Here is a 20,284-nt window from a genome sequence, read left to right as displayed (position 1 = left end):
GTTGAACATTTCTATTTTTTTTGTATTTAATCAACTCACTACTTTTTAATATTATTTACAACAATTTCTTAAGCAATTTGTAACCACGTTGCTGTTCGTGTAGTCTGTGTACGTAATTATCTTAAACATGTTGTTAGTTAAGGTAATTACATTTAACCATAGCTAACGTAAATTTGTCTCAATGAAAAATTGAGACTTTTTTCTCTTTTTCTTCTTCTTCTTCTTCTTCTTCTGTATTCTTCTCATCATCAAAACATAGTCAGCACCATCACCTGAATTCTTGCTCTACGGTCATCATTGTCGTGATATTCATTATTGCTGTCGTTATTGTGTTCTCATCCTTGTAATTGCCTAGATTGCTTGTTCGCTAGGTCTTCGGTTAAGCTCGTTCTTGCACTATTAACTTCACTTTGTTCTTTATTTTCTATTTTATTCGCTTTTCTAGATTGGTACGTGACTATAACGTGTCGCGTTTTTTCTTGTCTAAATACAACAATTGTTTTCGTTTTTATCCATTTCGGTTTGGTGTGTGTGTGCGTGTGTGTGTTTTTTTTTTCACGTCTACGCTTCACGTCATATTTTTGTATTATGTTTTATGACCAGTATCGGCGGTTATGCTAATTTGATGATTTTCAATATAATAACGAAGAAGTATATAAGCGATACAATATGCAACACTGCTTGCTTATATATTTAAAAAGCGTGTATACGTATATAAATATGTCCTTTATCCAATCTCTTTATCAATTCATTCCAAGTTGTTGGAAGAAATGAGATATGAGTTGCAGAACTTGTGCATATATGGTCCAAAAGCAGGTGCGAACGATATACTAAGACTTCTATCGTTAATAATTCACTTTACGTCATATTTTAAAATTTGATCGCTCGTCACTTATTTGACTTCTTAATGTCGTTTATGTAAAGAAGATAAAATTTCCTTATTATAATCATAATTGTGGGGTATATGTTATAGATAGATAATCATATGTTAATAAATATTTGTTTTATTGGCTTTGAAAATTTTTGCCTACAGTAATGTTACTGCATTTATAAGTAACTTCTGGTGATGTCAATTCAACTATTTTTCGGTAAAAAGTCCGCAAAATCACCGCCGACAGGATCAAAATCTTATATTATATAATACATGTAATGGAAAAGTTTTTCAAATGATAGAGTGGCGGCCATACTCACTAGACATTGCATATGGCAGAGTACAAATTTAAATAGGAACAGGAAAGGAGTTCGCAATGCAATAAACTTTTACATATCGATTGAAAAGCTAATTAAGTCAAGCAAAAAAAAAAATTCTTTTTCCTTAACCTCAACAATAAAGGTTACCAACAACCGTCAAGAACAAGAAAATTTACAAAATAGTTGATGAATGAAATATATTCATAAATTCGATTTAAGTAGGTATTATAATTGGGTCTTTGCTTCGCCATTTTCATAGAAATTGTTGACATTATAAAGGGCTACCATACCCTACCCTGCTTCGCTTAATGCAGTTATTCGTAGAACAACTCTTCTAAATAGATTGGAAGGTTGAAAAAGTGATTCGCCGCCTAGTGGGACTGAGAGGTAAAGAGAGAACATAGATCGGTAATATACCCTCGTATCAAAAGTGTATAGAGATTCAAGTAAACTCTAGCTATAGTTGGAAATTAATTTATAATTTTATTTTATATATTCACATATACATATATATAATATTCGTTCACCGTTTCGTACATTTGTCTCGGCATAAACAATCAAAATTTTCTGATGCTTTTCTTATTTTATCAAGCTTTCTTTGAACTCCTTAACGGGATTACTATCGAGACTGTCTAATATTTATCTAGAAAAAGCCATTTATTTATAATCCTTGCTAGACGTTGGATGTCGAGGTATTCATCTGCAGTAATCCGGCCAAATCATAATAGAAAATTCCCAGCGGTTGACTGTAGTAGGCGGATAATCCGGGTCGTGGGCCTGGGTTGTGGTTCTTCATAAATAAACCCGGCCCTTTGGAGGCAACAATATGAGCGACAATTTGTCGTCTCATATCGCATTCTTACCATAATCAAGTGTCGTGGGTTTGTGATCATGGTACCACTTCTCTCTCAGCTTAGCGTTGACTTTCGCTATAAAGGGTTTCGCAATCGCACCCCATGCATAATGTGTTGGGGATCTCCTGCAGTAATCAAGTTAGTATTGAGTTATGCTGTCGATATGTACACGTAACCCTATTGATACATGAGCAGTGTTGCCAACGTGTAACAAGAAGGTATATATTGTTTTGTTTCATCCCCTGTAGATATGTCAAAGATTTCTTTCCTTCTTGATACTTAATAAAAAACTTCTTTTTTTTTTTTTTAATAATCAGTGCAATGATACCCACTAAGGAAATTGGTACAAGTAAGTAATTAAGTGAACACCAAAGTAATGAAAGTGTTTTATTTAAAAGTTTGTGTTTATGAATAACTGAAGAACGGACTACGTCGTAATACAACGATCATATATAGCCGATAAAACATGAAAAAAAAAGACAAGCATTAATTTTCAATTTGGTGTTACGTCTTGTGTCCACGGTATTCGCTATAAAGCTTCCAATGTTAATTGCTTAAAACTTTTTTTTTTTACTTTTACTTTTATTTAATTTTTTCTTTTTTTTTTCTTCTGCATAAAATCATTTTCATTTTAAATGAAATTGTGTGATTTACAATCGACAACATTTCGAATATTTTCAATAATTTAATTAATATATATATGGGTTAATATTATTTAATATATTAACATAAATCATTCTTTCACTTTTTCCAAAATGATTTAATCATCTAACCTACATTAACAGAATTTTCATGACTTTAAGTTTGACCTGATTTTTTTTCTTTTCTAAATGATATCAATCGTATATATATGTGTATATATATGAACTTTGAAAAGAAAAAAAAAAAAAAAAATCAATCAAGTGACGGCTTTTACCACATGCCAAGCGTCGTATACTCAGAAAATTGAACAAATGAACAACATGAACATTGTTAATCGCGTTACATGTTTCATTTTATCGTTTCAATTTATTTGTAGTGTATGTATAAGGTTTTTAGTGGATGAAATGATTATTGCAAATGTATAAGTATGCATGGGGATATACGTGTGTGCCTAATGCCAAATTTAATTCATTCTATATTATTATACACAATTTTTTCCTTTTCAATATTTGATAAGCAGAAATAGAAGAAAATGGAATTGTATATTTTGCGTTATCTACAGAATTTCATTTTCAATTAAATGCCCATATTTCCGCAAATGTGCAATGATCGACCGATCAATTGTTTGTTGCGGGAGGGGCTTGCTCTGTCCTACTGGCTGAGATTTGATCTTTTTACCATTTTCGCCATCGACATGATAATGCATTTTATTATTCATTTGGAAATCATAAAATATTGTACTTTTCAATTTTTACTTGTATATCCGTCCGTTCGTCCATACCTTACTTTGTCTGTGTAAATAGACAATCTCTTGGTTGCAAAAATGCTGCAGTCGTCTTCAAATTTGCCCAAAGATTGGAAGCTCTTGCATGCAGGTTGGTATTGAAGTTGACCCAAATCAACACAAACCAAAGGACGCGATCACAATCCAATGTAATCTGTTCTCAAAAATAAGAAAAGTATGGTTTTTTGTCCGTTCCTGACGATTCGCAACATGTACAACGTTAAAAATATGCATTAACGTTCTCTGCTCGTTCGTCTGTGTGTTGGAAATGTATAAGGTCTGTGGTAAACATTCTCCTAGTTAGCAATCATCTTCAGGCTGCTATTGAAATTGAGCTAAATCGGGCAAAGAATACGACCAAGAAAAACGTTGGATTTTTCCTCGTTACAGATACAATGATAAAAATTTGTATTTATAGTCCTGAAGGACTTGCCCGTAAAAGCCTACTCAGCATTATACAATAATCAAATTTCATTACTTCATCGAAGCCCCAGCATCTAGAAAGAAATTTCAGAGGCCCTATAAAGTCTACATATTACTGATCAGTATTAGGCGGTGACGTGTATATAGAAGATTCTGTCGCGGCCGAACATAATTTTTTTCTGTTTTCCTTAAAAATCAGTTCATGTATTTTCATAAGTTCTTTGCAATTCTCATTGATAAAAGTTTTCATTCACTTTTATAACATATATATATATATAAAATCGAAACTAAGAAAAGAAATTTCTTCCCACAGATTTATGACAATTTTCGCTTTCTATTATATTTATATTTTCTGATAATGGCAGCAGTGTGGTCGGTTTGTATTGGTTTGTTTAGCTTATTTGGAATAATGGCATTAAAATTAGTGTAGAACTCGATAAGCTCCTTTATCCATCTACTAGTATGTTTTTTCCGGTAAATGTGTTTTATGACCATAAACCATTAATAAAGACGGGCATGATCTATTCACAAACACGCTTAGCAATGAAATGAATAAGAAGTCTGCAGAATATACATACTCTTGCAGATACCAGTCTAAGTGAAATTCAGTGCGCAGATAGGCCTTGATTTTCATAATCAATAAATCAAAGCTAAGCAGAAAGTTTCATTAAGCGGTCAGAACATTTTTTGCAACCGATCGATCGGCTCAAGCGTCATTGTAGAGAAAAACGTTAATAATCATATATGTTAAGGAATCAGCAAAGGTCTAAGGCTATTAGCCTTATATATGTATATATTAATATACATGAAATGTCAATTTTGACAACAAAGTGACAGACCCGTATAGTAGATCTTTTGGCAGTGTCTAAAACGACGATAACTCTTCAAGCGAGTGTAGATAGCTTCTTCGACCATACAATTTTTACATTGCCTTTTATTCTTATTTATATTGTTTTATATTTTTAATTTTTGATGACAATCATGAATATGTAAGTGAAAAAGCATGTTAAGAACTCACCACTACGTTAGTCCTAATTAGTCGTGGCAAAGTAAACATTCATGCAAATTAGAAATCACGGTTGATAGATGTTTGAGAGCGTTCATATCTGATATTATATATATGTCAGACCGGGGACTTATTGAGTGGTGTGATACGATGCAGTTAGAATACGATTAGAGGGAAAATAGAATAAAAAACACACCTCCAGAATTGAAACCATGTTTTTCGAGCTCGCTTTGAAATTGTGACTGCTAGAGTGACCATCTCTTTATTTGTTTTTTAATCAATTAAATTTTTTCTGATGAAATTTCAAGAAAGAACATAATTTTCATTTTTTCAAAAAAAAAAAGTAAATAATAACAAAAATCACTAGGCTTTCTGCCCTACTTTCCGAAAATATTCAGCTTCATGCTCTAGATGCACAACACTGACTTGTGGCGATGTGATAAGAGAAATCAATAAAAAAAACTAATGTTTTCCGACAAATCTCACTCCCAACTTCTAACCTTCAAATTTCTAAAAAGCTCGCAAGTTCGTATATGAAAGCCACACTTATTAATACTTTTTTTAGGTAATGTCTGCTTAGAAAAGTGAGCCCAGTTTTAATGCCATCAAATTAATAGCGTTTCCTCTAAGCTCTAAAGGCTTTCCAAAAATTTGATCCTTTCGTCGTCTTTTCGTCTGATTCAAATCCCTTTACGTATGTACCTGAAAAATAGAGAAGATATGCCAGCAAGGATTTATCGACATAGGGTACATTCAAATTTATTTTCGCCTAAGATTTTTAATTATGTTTTATTTATTTATTGAGGGTCTGCAACGTCTACCATGGGTTCAATAATGAAGTAAAATAATACGAAATATTCTTCAACAATCTAAGGGCGAAGAAAGGAAGATTGAGGGCAAAGAGAACAAAAAAATGAAGGTAAAGACGAAAACAAAAATAGAATGAAAGATAAAAAAGAAAATACAAAGGCAACAGAAGCCAAGAAAGTAACTAGACTCGTATGAAAGCAAATAACATGTACCATAACGACACTTCCATTCCAATGCTAAACAACTTGCTAAACTCATTTGTCTAAATTGTCGCAATTCCGTAGGCGGGGAATAATAAGCTCTTACGACTCTTACTTGAAAGGATTTGGTCGAAGAGCTCATAGCTCGTGGAATCAACGGAAGCTTATTGCGAACAGACCTAGAAAAGAGATTATAAAGCTGCTGCAGCTTCTGCCGTAGGATAATGTTGTTGAAGCTAAGGAGAAGCTTACAAGGAAGACAGACTAGGATAAAATATTTCGAGGGAGCGAATGAAAATAGGGTTTTCTCTATATAGTCTATTTTCGTAGAAGGTAGAGCGTATGCGAAATTCATCGTAGTGTACAAGTGTAACTTTCTTCTTTTATTTATTTATTTTTTTTTGTTGGAATATGAAAAATTCTTCTCTCGCACTTATATTATTTATATTCTTTATATTATTTATGATATAATTTAATTTGGCACACAATAAACAATAACATTTCTTTCTTTTTTATGGTAAATAATGCAGTAAAGAGAGGAAAACGAAAAAATAGTAAATTTTGATGGGTGAGAATTTTTGTAATTTCTTGTTGAATTTTGCCAAACATGCCTTTTATATATCTAAATATTATAGAATTTATCGGCGTGTAAGTGCGCCATACTTTATAGAAAATTCTAACAACTCAGCGAAAATATTCGCATACGAGATCTATGGCGATGACATAAATCAGCATGAAAATGCAATTAAGATGTTTTGTGGGCAACTAAAACGTTACACGATCGCAGTTGGAGATCACTTAGAATTGAAAAAAGCCAAAGCGGCAATAAAAAAAAAAAAAAAAAAAAAAAAAAAAAAGAATAAGTAACGCGAATTGGGCGAACTGTTCAAAACGGCGCGTACACATATATATGCGTGCATATAGGCGAATATATACACACGCACACAAAGCCACACAGAGCCAAACGCAGACAGACACATTGATCGGAATCACGCTAATAATGGTTAATGTAACGTCATTGCCGCCTAAAAAAATCCAACAGTAAGAAAGGTTGAGAGAATTGCATTGTGATGTATGTGTTTTCAATTAATTATTAATTCACATTGTGTCGATTAATAAAATGTATGCGATGCATTGGCATTGAAACTATCTAAACATGCAATATTTTGTTGTTTTTATTCCACTATACGGACAAGGCACTTTTGCTATTTGGTATAAATTAATATAAGTTTAAATACAGTTCAATATACAGAGAGAGAAAAACATTTCTCTATTATCTTAGTGTCACCGAAGTCATTGAATATTAAAGTCGATTAAGGGATTAAGGGCCATTGTAAGAGGAATTTTTTTTTTTGGATCGAAGGAACAATAATAATATATGCGGAGGTTATGTTGAGCATAGCTTGTTTGTAAGTAAGTGTTAGAAAAAAAATGTAGTTTTGAAAAATTAAAAAAGAAGATGACCATACCGAAGTCACTTTCTGGAGACATCTTAAGCATAAAAGGCTCTATGGCGAACAGCATAACTAATCTAAATTTGAATTAAAAAAGAAAGAGAAATCATTTTTGCCGCATTCCTATATCTAGTGGAACACTATTTCCCTAAAGAATGTTGTTTTCTAAATATATTAAAAAATTAGAATGAAAATCTGGCAAACTGGGTTTCGGGATGAAGGTGTTTAAAATTTCGACATATGTTTACAAACACAAAAATTTTTAAATAATTTGTTCCAAAAGACTCCGATTCATGTACCGTAAAATTGCTCCTCCTCCTCCTGCTCAAATATGCTTCCTTTTTGTCTCTTCTCGAAGATTTTACGCTACAGTCTTCCTCTTTTGCAGTATCTGCCAAAAACCGGCTCACCTTTCTCGATCCGGTTAGCTTCGCCTTCATTGCACAAATTTTATGATTAACTAGTTTTTAGAATACTGGTCATGTCACCCTTCAAATTGCACACACCAATGCCAGTCGCTATGCCCAAAAATGGTGTACTTTTCACATACGTACTGATGTTCAGTTAACATATTTTTATTTAGAATGGATTTTAAATCAATGTTAAATACTGTCTGAAGAAAACCTGTTAGATACATCAACATAGCTGTGAATCAACAGGGAGTTGGGACATTCAACTACAGCTTCCCAGCACTCTTTGGCAATTTTTCTAGATTGGTTACCAAAAACCTCGATAATTCAGAGAAGAAATTTTTTTGCTGGTAATAAAATTTTTTTTCTTATTCTAAAAGATTCAAGCCACCTATTAAGCAAACAAAAACCCATTTTTTGAAAAATTATTCAAATATACTTAAATGAAAATGGTATAGAAAACTTACTGTGTACTGTATAGCATACATATATATAGCATATATACATATATATGTATACACTCGGGACGGAAAAATGCAGTAGCTTTATACTAAGCTTTGTTTATGGTTTAACAGACAGATGTTTGGTATGAATTAAAGTAACTTTACATAATTCTTTATACAGAGAGAGAAATAATTGGTTTATATTATTCTAACAACGAACAATTATAGCAAATTCATCGATTAGTACTCAAGGCGTATCACTCAAGCTTGAAAAATAATGAAATTATTCAGTATATTTTGCTTTGAATTAGAGATATATTTACTAAATTATTTGAATTGCAGTTTAATTATAAAACTTAGTGAACTATAATTTCATTTTCCAAATTGTAATATATGTTAATTAAAAACGTATTCGAGATTATTATTGAATAACTTCTAGAATATGTATTTTTTTTAAATCGAATTAAGTAATTAAATTTTTAGTCATTTAGCTTGAAATCAAATTAAATTAAATGCAATTACATTAAACTGAATCATCGAACATTTCATATATTAATTAATACACAAATTGCTTGCGATGAATATTAAAAAAAAAAAAAGAAAAAAGTCTAATCGTTCAATTTAACCGTTCATATAACTATTAGAGTAATTAAATGAATAAATGAATGATTACATAAAAATCTCGGTGCATAGATTCATTTCCTAGCAGCGCATTGCCATTAGCTTTTACTTAGCTTCAAAAGCGTGGTTGTCAGTTACAAAAGCTAGCACCATAAGTGCTGTGAAGAGGGTAACTTGAAAATTTTCTAAAAAAATGCAAATGTTTTTTAATTAAAATTTCCACGTCTAAAACGCACACGTTGCGTACGCCGACAATAATTTCTATGTTCTTTGGAAAAACACTTTTTGGCAATGTGTTTAAGGCGTAATGAAAGAAAGTGTCGTTTTATCTAAGCAGTTGCAGAAGAAGCCTCAGATTTCAATCACTCAAAGAATTCAACTGAATTCTTAAAATGAAGTTAAGCCCATGACTGCTTTAAATGAACTAAAAACTCCAATCAGTAGGTATTAGCTGATGCATCTTGGCGAACATACAATCGGTCGAGCAGTTTATTGTATTGCTGTACTGCATTGTAAATAGTATGTTGCTTCATTGATTTCATTTCTGAAGCTAGAGCAGCGTATGAAATAAGCGAGTTCTACATTGGTCTTATAAAATTTGTATCCTATGTACGCGAAAAATAATGAGCACAAAAAATTTAATTTTTACCTTCGAACGCAGGCCTGTTTTAAGTCTATGTCGCAATTCTTTGCGACCGGAAGAATGTTTACAAGAAATATCTCTTACAGTGATGAAGGGACAGACAGACATGTTTCAATTATTTCAGAATTTCATCTTGATCAAGAATATAGCATACGTTGTCGATTCTCTGAACTTACGCTCTGCGTGTTACAAACGCTTTACTAAATTTTCATATTCTGTAGATCTTTTCATTTTTTGTACAAGCACTCTCCGAAATGCACATTTTTTTTTCTTGGTATAGTTAATAAGTAACAAGCAAAAGACATTTTTTATGCTTTAGAAAACAGAGAGGTCTCAGTTTGTGTTTCACTTTTTTAATACCAACCTGGTTGCAAGCACTTCCATGTTTTTGCTAAATTTAAAAGTCATAAACTAATTTTTTTGAAAATAAACACGTTTGCCATGAAAATTGTAAACAGGGTCAGACGCACAAGCCGAAATCGGTTTGGAATTCCCTACTAGCCAACTAAATATACCTATTATTATAGGGTCTTTGAAGTTTCTTTCTGGATATCACCCGCAGTGATGGGCACAAAAATAAATAAAAAAAAAAAAAACAAGTTCGTTTTTGCTGGTGCAACCCACATTTTCCACAAAAAAAAAAACAATTTCAGAGATTCAATGTAGTAAGTAAATATGTAGCTAAGCAAAAAGAGTGGAAGATGTTATTTTACCCGTTTCTTTTATTTAAAGAAATATGACTAAAACAAAATTCGCGCCTGACTACGGGGCCATATCAGTTCTATGCGCCTGTTGCGAACTCGAAGTATATCAAAAACTCGTTCGTAATATTTGAACACATATCCCCTGTTTGCTCCGAAATTAATTAATGGAAAAACATCGTTATTCCGCATCTCAATGAACTTTCCATCAGGTTAAAAGATGTGCAAATCAAATCAATAATGAATAGATTTTAAAAGCTTAATAGCAGCGACGAGCATGAATTTTTCCGGATATATATTTTTCGGAATAGATAAAGTCAAACAAGCTTAGTATGAGACTACATCCTTTTCCAAGAAATAGAGCTCCTAAGGCCAAAAACATTAAGGTGCCTTTGAGGTTAAAGGAACCTCTTAAGAAAAGCTTTATTTTAAAAGAAGATATCCCTAGCGACCCAAAACCTTTCAAATGTTTTTTTTTTTGTAGTTCACTTAACAAACGTGCATATATATGAATAATGATAAGCGTGTGTGTAGCACAGATCTATATTCCCTTAGAGAGACAAAATAACTACGAGCAGAAGCGGATCGATAATAAGTAATTCTCTGAAGAGACATAGCCGTATGTTGGACTGCACCACAGATGCGGTTATAGTAGCAATAACTATGACAAAATAATACGATGCGAAATCACGCAAATCATATGCCGAGTTCATCTATTTGCTATCTATATTCGATTTGGAAAAACGTTAAATCGGCCCAATGCTAACTCCATAGGAAAAATTGGGAAAAAATACCAAAGTTTTTTTGGTCAAAACGTTGCAAGATAAAGCCGGAATTCAGAGTCTTAAACTCGATCGAAAAAGACGAATTTGGGAATACAGGCCGAGCGGAGAAAATCTATAAGAATCGATTATAAAATAATGTGCAACATATTCTGGTGGCGTTCATATCTAATTCGTTAGGCCACTAACGACATATTTTTGCATTGGATTCTGACGATGTTTATTTTTTAATTGCGATTTAATTATAAAATATTTAATTGTAATCTTTCTCATCTCAGTCAAATCAGATTTTTTTTTTTAGTTTTTCTTTTTTCTAATTATAATTCTAATCACGAGAGTATTACACAATTTCCGTTTCCTTTCAATTCGTTCGCGGTGTACTTATTGTTGTTGCTATTATTGCGATTATATATTATTAAAAATAAACATTGACAACGTCATCTTCACCTTCAAATTTTGTAATGCTTGATTTAATAAAATTGAATTAAGCTTTTTGGGCAATAATTCAAAAAAAAAAAAAAAAAAAAAATTTCAGAAAATATACAGAGATCATAAAAAGCGCGTATACGCTATCTGTCACAAGTGACATATTCAATATTTGAAAAGTAAACCAAAGTTTACAAAGAGACAAATTTCATGGCACAAATGGCCTCAGCCGCCTATATATATATATATATATATATATTTTATATATATATATATATATATTTATATATTTTATATATACATATATAAAATGTATGCTGATCGTCATCAGTCAACACAGGAAACGAAAATTGAAAAAAAGAAATTTAGGCAAAAGTGTGTGATTATAAGCGTAAAAAAAAAAGAAACATAAACATATGATCAAAGATGAACTGAAAATTTATTTTAGATATTAAAAGCGTTTGTCGTGATTTAAAAAGAAAACAAAAAACTAATGAAAATTTTTTATACGCCTTGAAGGCGAATTGTGAACACCGAGTATAACAAGAAATTTCTATACATTCAATATAGTATGTTGTAATGTGTACGACAGTAGTAAAATTGTTTCTTACTTTTAGGGGTCGATTGTGTTCAGTTCTAAAGAGAAGCCATTTTTATGAAGTTTGGTTTTTGAATCTAAACTGATCTCCTAAGCCTAACCGCTATTTTTAGCTTTCTAATTCACAATCTGCGCCTAGAAATTAACTTTTATTAAACTTCTTTGAGCCATTTTTTTCGCTGGCGGAGCATATGTTGTCGTAAGTTTAGAAATTGCTTTTTGCCCCTCGTAGTGAACATGCGCTATACGACGCTATGTGCTTTGTTTAAATCTCTGCGTAAATTTCAAACTTTGCTTAATTCAGTACAACGCTTGATTTGTTTTCCATTCGTAAAAGCCGAGAAAATGTATTCAGTTCTGGTAATGAGAAATTTACGTTCCACAATGGCATAGCAAGGCCTGCGTAATTCCATCCTATAATAGTGCATCTAATGCGCAAGGAAGTTCTACCTCTGACATAGTCTGAAACTAAGCGGTCTGAAAAATGTAGCGTGCAACTGATTAATTTGGTATGGGCGTAGTATTTGATGTGACAATGCCTTCAATAATTGATACTAAGATTATGAGCGCGTATATAACATTTATTTTAAAACCAAATATTTAGAATCTACAAAAGGTCTTATTTGACATTTTCAATCCCTTTGATGGAATACGTCGAATGGGTTCCTATATGTAGAATGTATTTACTGCTTTCTTTCGTGCAATAATTTCTTGTGATATTCAAGAAGAATTTATACCATTGCGATAATCATCTTTTGTCGTCTTGTGGTGATTAAAACTTTCTCAATTTCAAAATCAATTTTTAGAATCTATAAAATATACTTTGTGTAGGTTAAAAAAAAATCTGCCTTAGCCTTTACAGATGCAATTTGACTTAGAATAGTGTTATATACATAGACAATATTTACCGTTTTGCGGCTGTGAGATGAAAAATTTTTATGCCATAAAAATAAATAAAGAATCGCAAGCATTTTCATGCGATAATTTCTTGCGATTTTCAACAAGAATTTTCATTATTAACTTTTTTTGAGTTATAATGATCGAAACTTCGCGCATTATAGAACTCATTGTTCTGTAATTTAGTGATATTTATAATGAACGTAATGCGTTTGCTGTGGATAAAGTTGGAGAACACCATCAAATATTAGCTTTTGTACATGTAAATACCGATGCCGTGAATGTGTTATAAAAAGGCGCTTATGTAATTATTTTTACGTATTCTTCATCGAATATACCTTATTATATGAATAAGTTGCTTTCAAGGCACTGCAGGTAGTCATACAAGAAGAAGTACAGGAGAAGTCAATTCCTGCAAAATCAAGTTTGAAAATTGGTTTGAAATAATGAGCAATTATGACATAAGTGACTCTCGAGGATCGTAAATCAATCACGTAGTTGTTGAATTCTATAAGGAAACAGGAAACACGTAGGAATGTGAACATAATAAATCTGCTTCTTTATTGATGATGAAATTTTGAACTGATAGGCTGTTTACCATGTAGTCCATGTTATTTGTCCATGTGTTGTAACTTTCCATTCTGAAAAAAAATGCCCAAAAGTTCTTTTAACGTGTTACAGTATTTTGGTGGGCAGGTGGGATATGGGTCACCAAAGTGTCTTTATTTCTTAAGAAAAGCACAGTGGGAAGGAGAGCTTAGCTTTTAAATTTAAGTTCAAAATCATTTGAGAAAGCATAGCCGACCTTTCGATTTCTTCTACTAAGTATTAGTAACGTAGTTGTATTAGTAAAATAACGCTATACTTCAGGTAGAGTTTTGCATTTAATTCTCGATTTCAATAACAATACAATTAATAATTAAATTTCTCCTTGTTCTCCTCTCGCCACCTTTCGCTTATTAAGTAAAACTTTGTCGCTGTTTATTCTACAATTTTGAATATTTATATGCCTGCTCATGTGGCTTCGCATAATGTTTTGGCATGCTTTCTATGGTTTAAACAAACACATTCATAACTTTTGATTTTGTCATAATTTGTATGAAATTTTTTTTTTTTTTTGGCAAATTTTCTATTAATGAAAATTTATTTTTATGAGCGCGAAAAAGAAATGCGATAAAAATAAAAAAGAAAAAAACAAAAAAATGTTTTTTCTTCTTTATTTCGTATGGTTTTGAAAAATTAACTTGATGTCAACATAGCATCAATTGGTAAGTAGCTGTGGCTGTGGCCGTATTATGTGCGATTGTGTGTCGTCGTATGTTGGCTAACGTTAGTCAAAGCAACAACATTAGCAGCAATACAACAATAACTTACGCAAGCGTGCGACCATTTGTTTAACAGTCGTAAATACGTGAATAGATTTTTATGATCGAGCAGAGAAAAGCAACACTCAGCGAAATTGTGAAAAAGAAGCGAAAAAGTCAGGAGAGATGAGACTGCCTGACGATATTTTACACCCACTGGGGTATTGCGGCCAAATCAAATTAATTATTTTTAATTACAAATTTGATAATTTCATTTTTTTTCGTTCTTTGTTGTTGTGCCATTTGCAACATTTGTAAGGAAAAGGTAATAAATTTTTGAAAAACGCAGGTGGACAACTAATAATTTTTTCACTTCTTTTTCACTTTTTTTTTTCCTTTATTTTTTGCTATTATTTTTTATTTATTTTATTTGGCTTCAATGAATTGCTTTTAATTTTTAAAGAAACAGTTAAGCGATATCCTATTGATAATTTCAAGTTCAAGTTGTTTAAATTAAAAAATTAAAAAAAAAAAAAAACATTAATATGTATGTCATCATGCGCGGCATCTCTTTTTCTAATAAGTTACATGTGGAAAATTGTTTGAATTCATCGAATATGAGACCTGAATGCATGCAAGCCGTCTATCTGATGCATTACTTTTCACGCTTCAATACAATCCTCTAATGTATTTGTTGTACAGTGAGTCAGTTGCGGCATGATTTCAAGGTTCCACATGAAATTCTGAGGCGTGGCATATATTTGACTGGGTGGTTTTTTTTTTTTTTTTTTTTGCTTAATTCTCTCTTCTATAACGTTTGATATTTATGGCAGCGGAAAAATACAAATAAACTAATTTAATTAGTTTGCAATTGAGTGTGGAAAACGTTTGTTTTTTATTTATTTATTTTTATTATTTTTTTTCGCATGCAACAATGGCGAGAGATTAGTATACAAAGTTTGTTGGTTCATACGAAACATGAAGTGATTGATGAAGAGTTGTTCACTATTGAAATTCAATTCAATTCGTTTTAGACCTGTGAGAGATAATGCTTCGGTATGTTGTTTCTGTTTGTCTCTCATTAATCTTTCTTCAACAACTAATAACTCTTTCAAATAGAAAATTAATTTTACATATCAAGTTTGCTGTTTCCACACTGTAGTGAAATTACTTATACATTTCCTTTCATCGCTCATCCATTTTTATTGGTATATGAATATTTCCAAAATAAGTAGATATCCATTTCAATTTTAATCATGGATATATATTGCCACTTAGGTAGAGATTAAAATTGAATCCAAAAAACGAATACTCTCGGAACCCATCAGTTTCTATTTTCTGAAAGGCTAACAAACTCCAAGCAAACATGATTCCATCCATTTTCGATCAACGTTTTTCGAATATCTATTTTGATCCCATGTTCCATCAATGTAAGGAAATTTGTCGTGTGATGAAGTCTTCAAACTGTCCACACTGCTAAAAACGTATTAAACGTCTTCCCTTCTTTTAAGCTCTATGCTCGTTCGATACGTTCTCAACTGACAATCAGCTATGTTTTCCTTTAGATGTTGGGTATTCAAGATGCAGTGCAACGCGTTCTTGTTTTGCTTTGTTTTTTTAACCGATTTCAATTTGCGTTATTGTATCGATAATTTGTGTTGATTTATTTTAAGTTAATTGGAAATTTCTAATGACATCATTTGTCGTTTATTTTGATGGCATGTTGACATATTTACTGTTGAAATGGAGATCTTAATCTTTGAAATATCGTGTTTTTATTGGATCATAATTCAAATGAATTGAGTGACGAGAAATAATGTTGAAAACGGAGAGATCACCCAGAATCATCTGATAAATGAACTACTTATGTGAAGCATACAATTATTTTTATAAAATTTCATAGACACTTTTTTGGAATTTTTTTCCAAGTATTAGACAGTTTGAAATAAATACTAATTTTATTCACAAATATTTGTTTTTTAAAATTATTTAGTTGTAGCAGAGATCTTGCTATGTATAACACTAATAATAATATGAAAAGTCGGACAACAAATGTCTGTGCCTGGATGAAAGTATTTTATTTTCAAGGACTACCTTGATGGTAAAAATCTATTATAATTTCTCTCTTCTCTAAAATTACAATTCATTGATGGTCAGAAATGCCAGGTGTCCAGAAGTCACTATGCATGATTTCCTGCCAATCAAAGGACGCAGTAGCAGTGAGTTTTATGAAAGTTTGCTTGTCGAGTGAACTTCACATTTGTAACGGTTCATGGGGAAAGCAAATCTCATTAACGCTTGATGAGATAAACGAATCATCCCATCTGGCGCCACTCGTCATCTGAAATTGGTTGCACATTGCTAATCTTTTCAATTTTTTGCGCTTACTACACAACAACTTGGGCTTCCATCTTTACTATTTTGATGCAACCGGTTACCGTTACTTTTACTAGTTTTGGATGAAAACACAGCTGTTAAGGAAAATCATTGTTCACTTCAAATTCATTCCGCTGGGACCGTTACATATGCATGGTTTATTCAATCTGGGCACTCACTGGCGCTGACTGTTAAGATCATTTAAGATGAAAAAGTTCCTCTCTCCCTTCTTAACTACCCCTTCCCGTCTCCTCTTTTCTTCGCATTTCCCGATCAGTTCAAGATTTGAGTCCATTTAAAAATATCAGTTTAGCCTTTCGCTTGCTTATAGTGCGTGTTTCGCTTAGCCCAGGCATTAAGCACTAAAAAACCTGTCTCATATGGTACGCCAATAGCTCCTCACAGGTCCGACTGGAATATGAGCCTGATTAAGCCAAAAAATCATGGACAAAACGAATAGTCGAATCAAAAGGCAAAACAGGGGAATAAGAAATTTGAATACCTTTTCAGCAATAACTTACGACGGATTTCAGGTATTGGATTCTAAAATGTCTAAAGAAGAGTGCATTAGAATTAAATTTCACCCATTATCGATTGTATGAAGTATGCAGATTTTTCACGCACACAAGAATATGCAGAAGAGGCGGGCCCGTAAAGTATAACTGTTTTGTGTGAATGGCTTACCTATTTTCCCGCTCCGCTAACACAGTGTAAAGTGCAGATAGACTCTTCACACATAATATACACATGAATTACATTAGCTTTTGTCCGTCCATCTTGTTTTGTTCTCAATATTCTCATAGTCTCAGAAGCGTATATCTGGGCGCAGTAACTTTCGCGCAATTCTTTACCTAATTTATACCAGGAATTGTTTTGCGAATTGTATCCTGAATTGTACCTTACGACGCTTTGTTGAAATGAGTTTGCTGCAAATGCCAGACGGCAGCCAACATATACATACAAAATCTTTGACGACTTTTTTCCAACATAATCGTGACAGAGCATTGCTAAAAATTTTAAATAATGAATTTTCCATGATAGGAATATCAAGGCGGGTATAATCTTATCACCAACTTTCTAACAATCACAGATAGTTCCCGAAATGTCACCCCTAAGAGTCGAAAATTCTTGTTCATTTCTTTATCTTTTGTACCTCTAATAAGTTCACTAATTTTAAACCTACCCACTTATCGCGAAAAAAGCCTACACGAAAGCACTTTTTTTGTTGTAAGCAAATATGAGACGAATTCTTAGCCAGATGAAAATCGAAATAGCTTTTGTTTTAGCCAACATTTTCGATTCACGTAAAAGAAGTAAACTTTTCTCCCAGTAAAGTTCGCCATCCGCATCGGGATAAAACTCGGTTTTAAAATATAACTTCTAACTCTCTCTACTAGGAAAACACGAAGTTAAGGCTTAACAGCAGCTTATTATATAGTTCCAGGTTAGGCCACGTGACACATAACAAGCCCAAACAAGAAAAAAACGATGATAGTGATGGTATTTTTTATTAGGTGACGTCAAAAATTTGATATTAGTTATGCGGACAATGGTAGCGAGCTCAACATATTAGTCCGAATAAATTAAGTGAATAAGTGAATTTCGAGTTTTCGAAGTAAAATCAGATCATGTCTGTCCGTCCGTCCGCTTAAAGATATGTAGATGAAAAGCTAAGACTGGAAGGTCATCAATATTTCCAAACAAATTGCTTTTTCCTTAAAGTAGGCAGACCTTAAGGCGAAGGAAAATTGCTTCCCTTAAAAGTAATTAAATTTTTTCGTTGTTTTTGTTGTTTTTCAAATGAATCGAAATGCTTGAATTTTTGATAAAAAGGGGTGCACACTAATGTGCATACTTACCAACCGAATCCCGTTATTGGCATTGCAAATATAACGATTGCAATAACCATAAGTAACCGCATATCTTAACGGTTCTAAACACGCCAAGAAATAATTTATTCAATTTTTCGAACTTTACACTCGTAAGTACACACACACACACACATACATACACACACACACACACACACGCGCGCACAAAAACGATAAAAAATATTTGTTTTTAGTGAATTTTTACTACTTTTTCTTTTATTTAATTCATCTTAATTTTTTTAAAACATAATTTAAGCATTTTTGTTAAATTATTTGAAAGAAAAAAAATTCAATTAATTTTTCTCATTTTTTTTTTTTCTTTTTTTTCTAATATTATTATAATGTTTTTGTTTTTAGTTTGTTTTTATGTTTTTTTTTTTTTTTTTAATAAAACGCGTCAAACTTATCGTAAAGACGCACGCGTACTGACCGTCGTTTCGAGTGTTTGATATTGAAAATCTCGGACATCGAAGGCACATAAACACTTTCGATGTATATGTGATGGTAGCAAAGCTGTTCGGTTTAACTTGTGTGTGTACGTGTGTTTGAGTTGTATTGGGGTCTATGTGCGGTTTTTACGTAAGTATGGCTACCAAGCGTTGTTGTTGTTGTTGTTGTCGTTGATCGTTGGTTATAGTGCTGGTGGCAATGCGTTCTATGCGCATAAAAAAAAAAAATAAATAAAAAAAAAATATATTTCATACACACAATAAACGAAGTGCAGGAATTGATTTAATGTATATGAATGGTTGTTTGGTAGGTCGGTTGGTTGGTGCGCCGCGACTGGCTTAGGCTTCAGAAGATCCTGCTTGGTGTTTTTTTTATTTATTTTTATTTTTTTTATTTATAAGAGCTCTATCTTTCTCCTCCTTCTTATGGCGAACGAAAGCGAAAGGCCGCATACATAAAATAATATAAGAAATAATTTTAAAAGCCGCTTTTTTATATCAAGAGAAGCTGGGAACCTTTTGTTATTTCAGGGCATACGTTTTGGTTCACTTACTTTAATCTGTCGTTTTTTTTTTTTTTTTTTCTTTTCTTTTACATTTTTCTTCTTTTTCTTTTGTGTTTAGAGGTTATTTTATTTTATTTTTGTTTTTTCTTTCTTTTTCTTTTTTTTTTTTACTTTAATTTGTAAAACTGTGGACTTTAAGTTATTACCAGCTGTGGGTATGGTTAGGGCTGTAGCTTGGCGAATTTTTTTTTTTTTTTTTGAGATTTTTTCTTAAGCGAAAAATATCAAGAGCGTGAAAAATTAAATTTAATGCACTTTAATAAACAGAATTTTTTCGTACACACTTTCTTGAATTAACAAAGAAAACATAAAAAAAAAAAGAAAAGTAAAGGCAAAAAAAGATTAGTTTATAAGAGTTTTTGTATATTTTTAAAATCTTTTTTTATTTTATTTTATTTTATTTTTTATTTTTTATTTTTTTTTGCTTAATATTAGCGATTACTTCTTTAAGAGACAACCTGCCACACAATGCACTTGATCACAATCATCGGCCACGATGAACTGACTGAGCGCGGTATCGCATTTAGATCTTACAGGTAAATCAACACAACATTAACACACACCAACAACCAAAAAAAAAAAAAAGAAAAACACCGCCACTCACTAACGCCGACACTGCTGTTGTTGTCGTGATCGACACCAATAACAGCAAATAGCACCGCTAACGTTTGTGTAAATTTACTCTATTGCTGTTGTTGCTGTTATTATTGTTGTTGTTGTTGTTTGATGATGATGGTGATAATGATGATGATATTGATGAGCTTAGAGCAAATTTATAGAAAAGATACTCGCCGCCCATTGCCCCACAAAAACAACATACACATTATGCGCCA

At 32.1% G+C, this 20,284-nt stretch overlaps 1 protein-coding gene across 1 annotated transcript in view; it reads right to left on the bottom strand.

Moving 5' to 3' along the window:
- Positions 1-18,486, bottom strand: part of LOC119633312 (protein Wnt-6) — a 41,334-nt gene extending 22,848 nt beyond the window's left edge. Inside the window, exon 1 of the mRNA XM_038026804.1 lies at positions 18,425-18,486. Coding sequence (XP_037882732.1) covers positions 18,425-18,486 — 62 coding nt within the window. The remainder of the gene's footprint in view (positions 1-18,424) is intronic.
- Positions 18,487-20,284: the final 1,798 nt, after the last annotated feature.

The sequence above is a fragment of the Glossina fuscipes genome, unplaced genomic scaffold, assembly GCF_014805625.2.
Source record: "Glossina fuscipes isolate IAEA_lab_2018 unplaced genomic scaffold, Yale_Gfus_2 2, whole genome shotgun sequence".
Lineage (NCBI taxonomy): Eukaryota > Metazoa > Arthropoda > Insecta > Diptera > Glossinidae > Glossina > Glossina fuscipes.
This window is presented reverse-complemented; position numbering and strand designations above follow the sequence as displayed.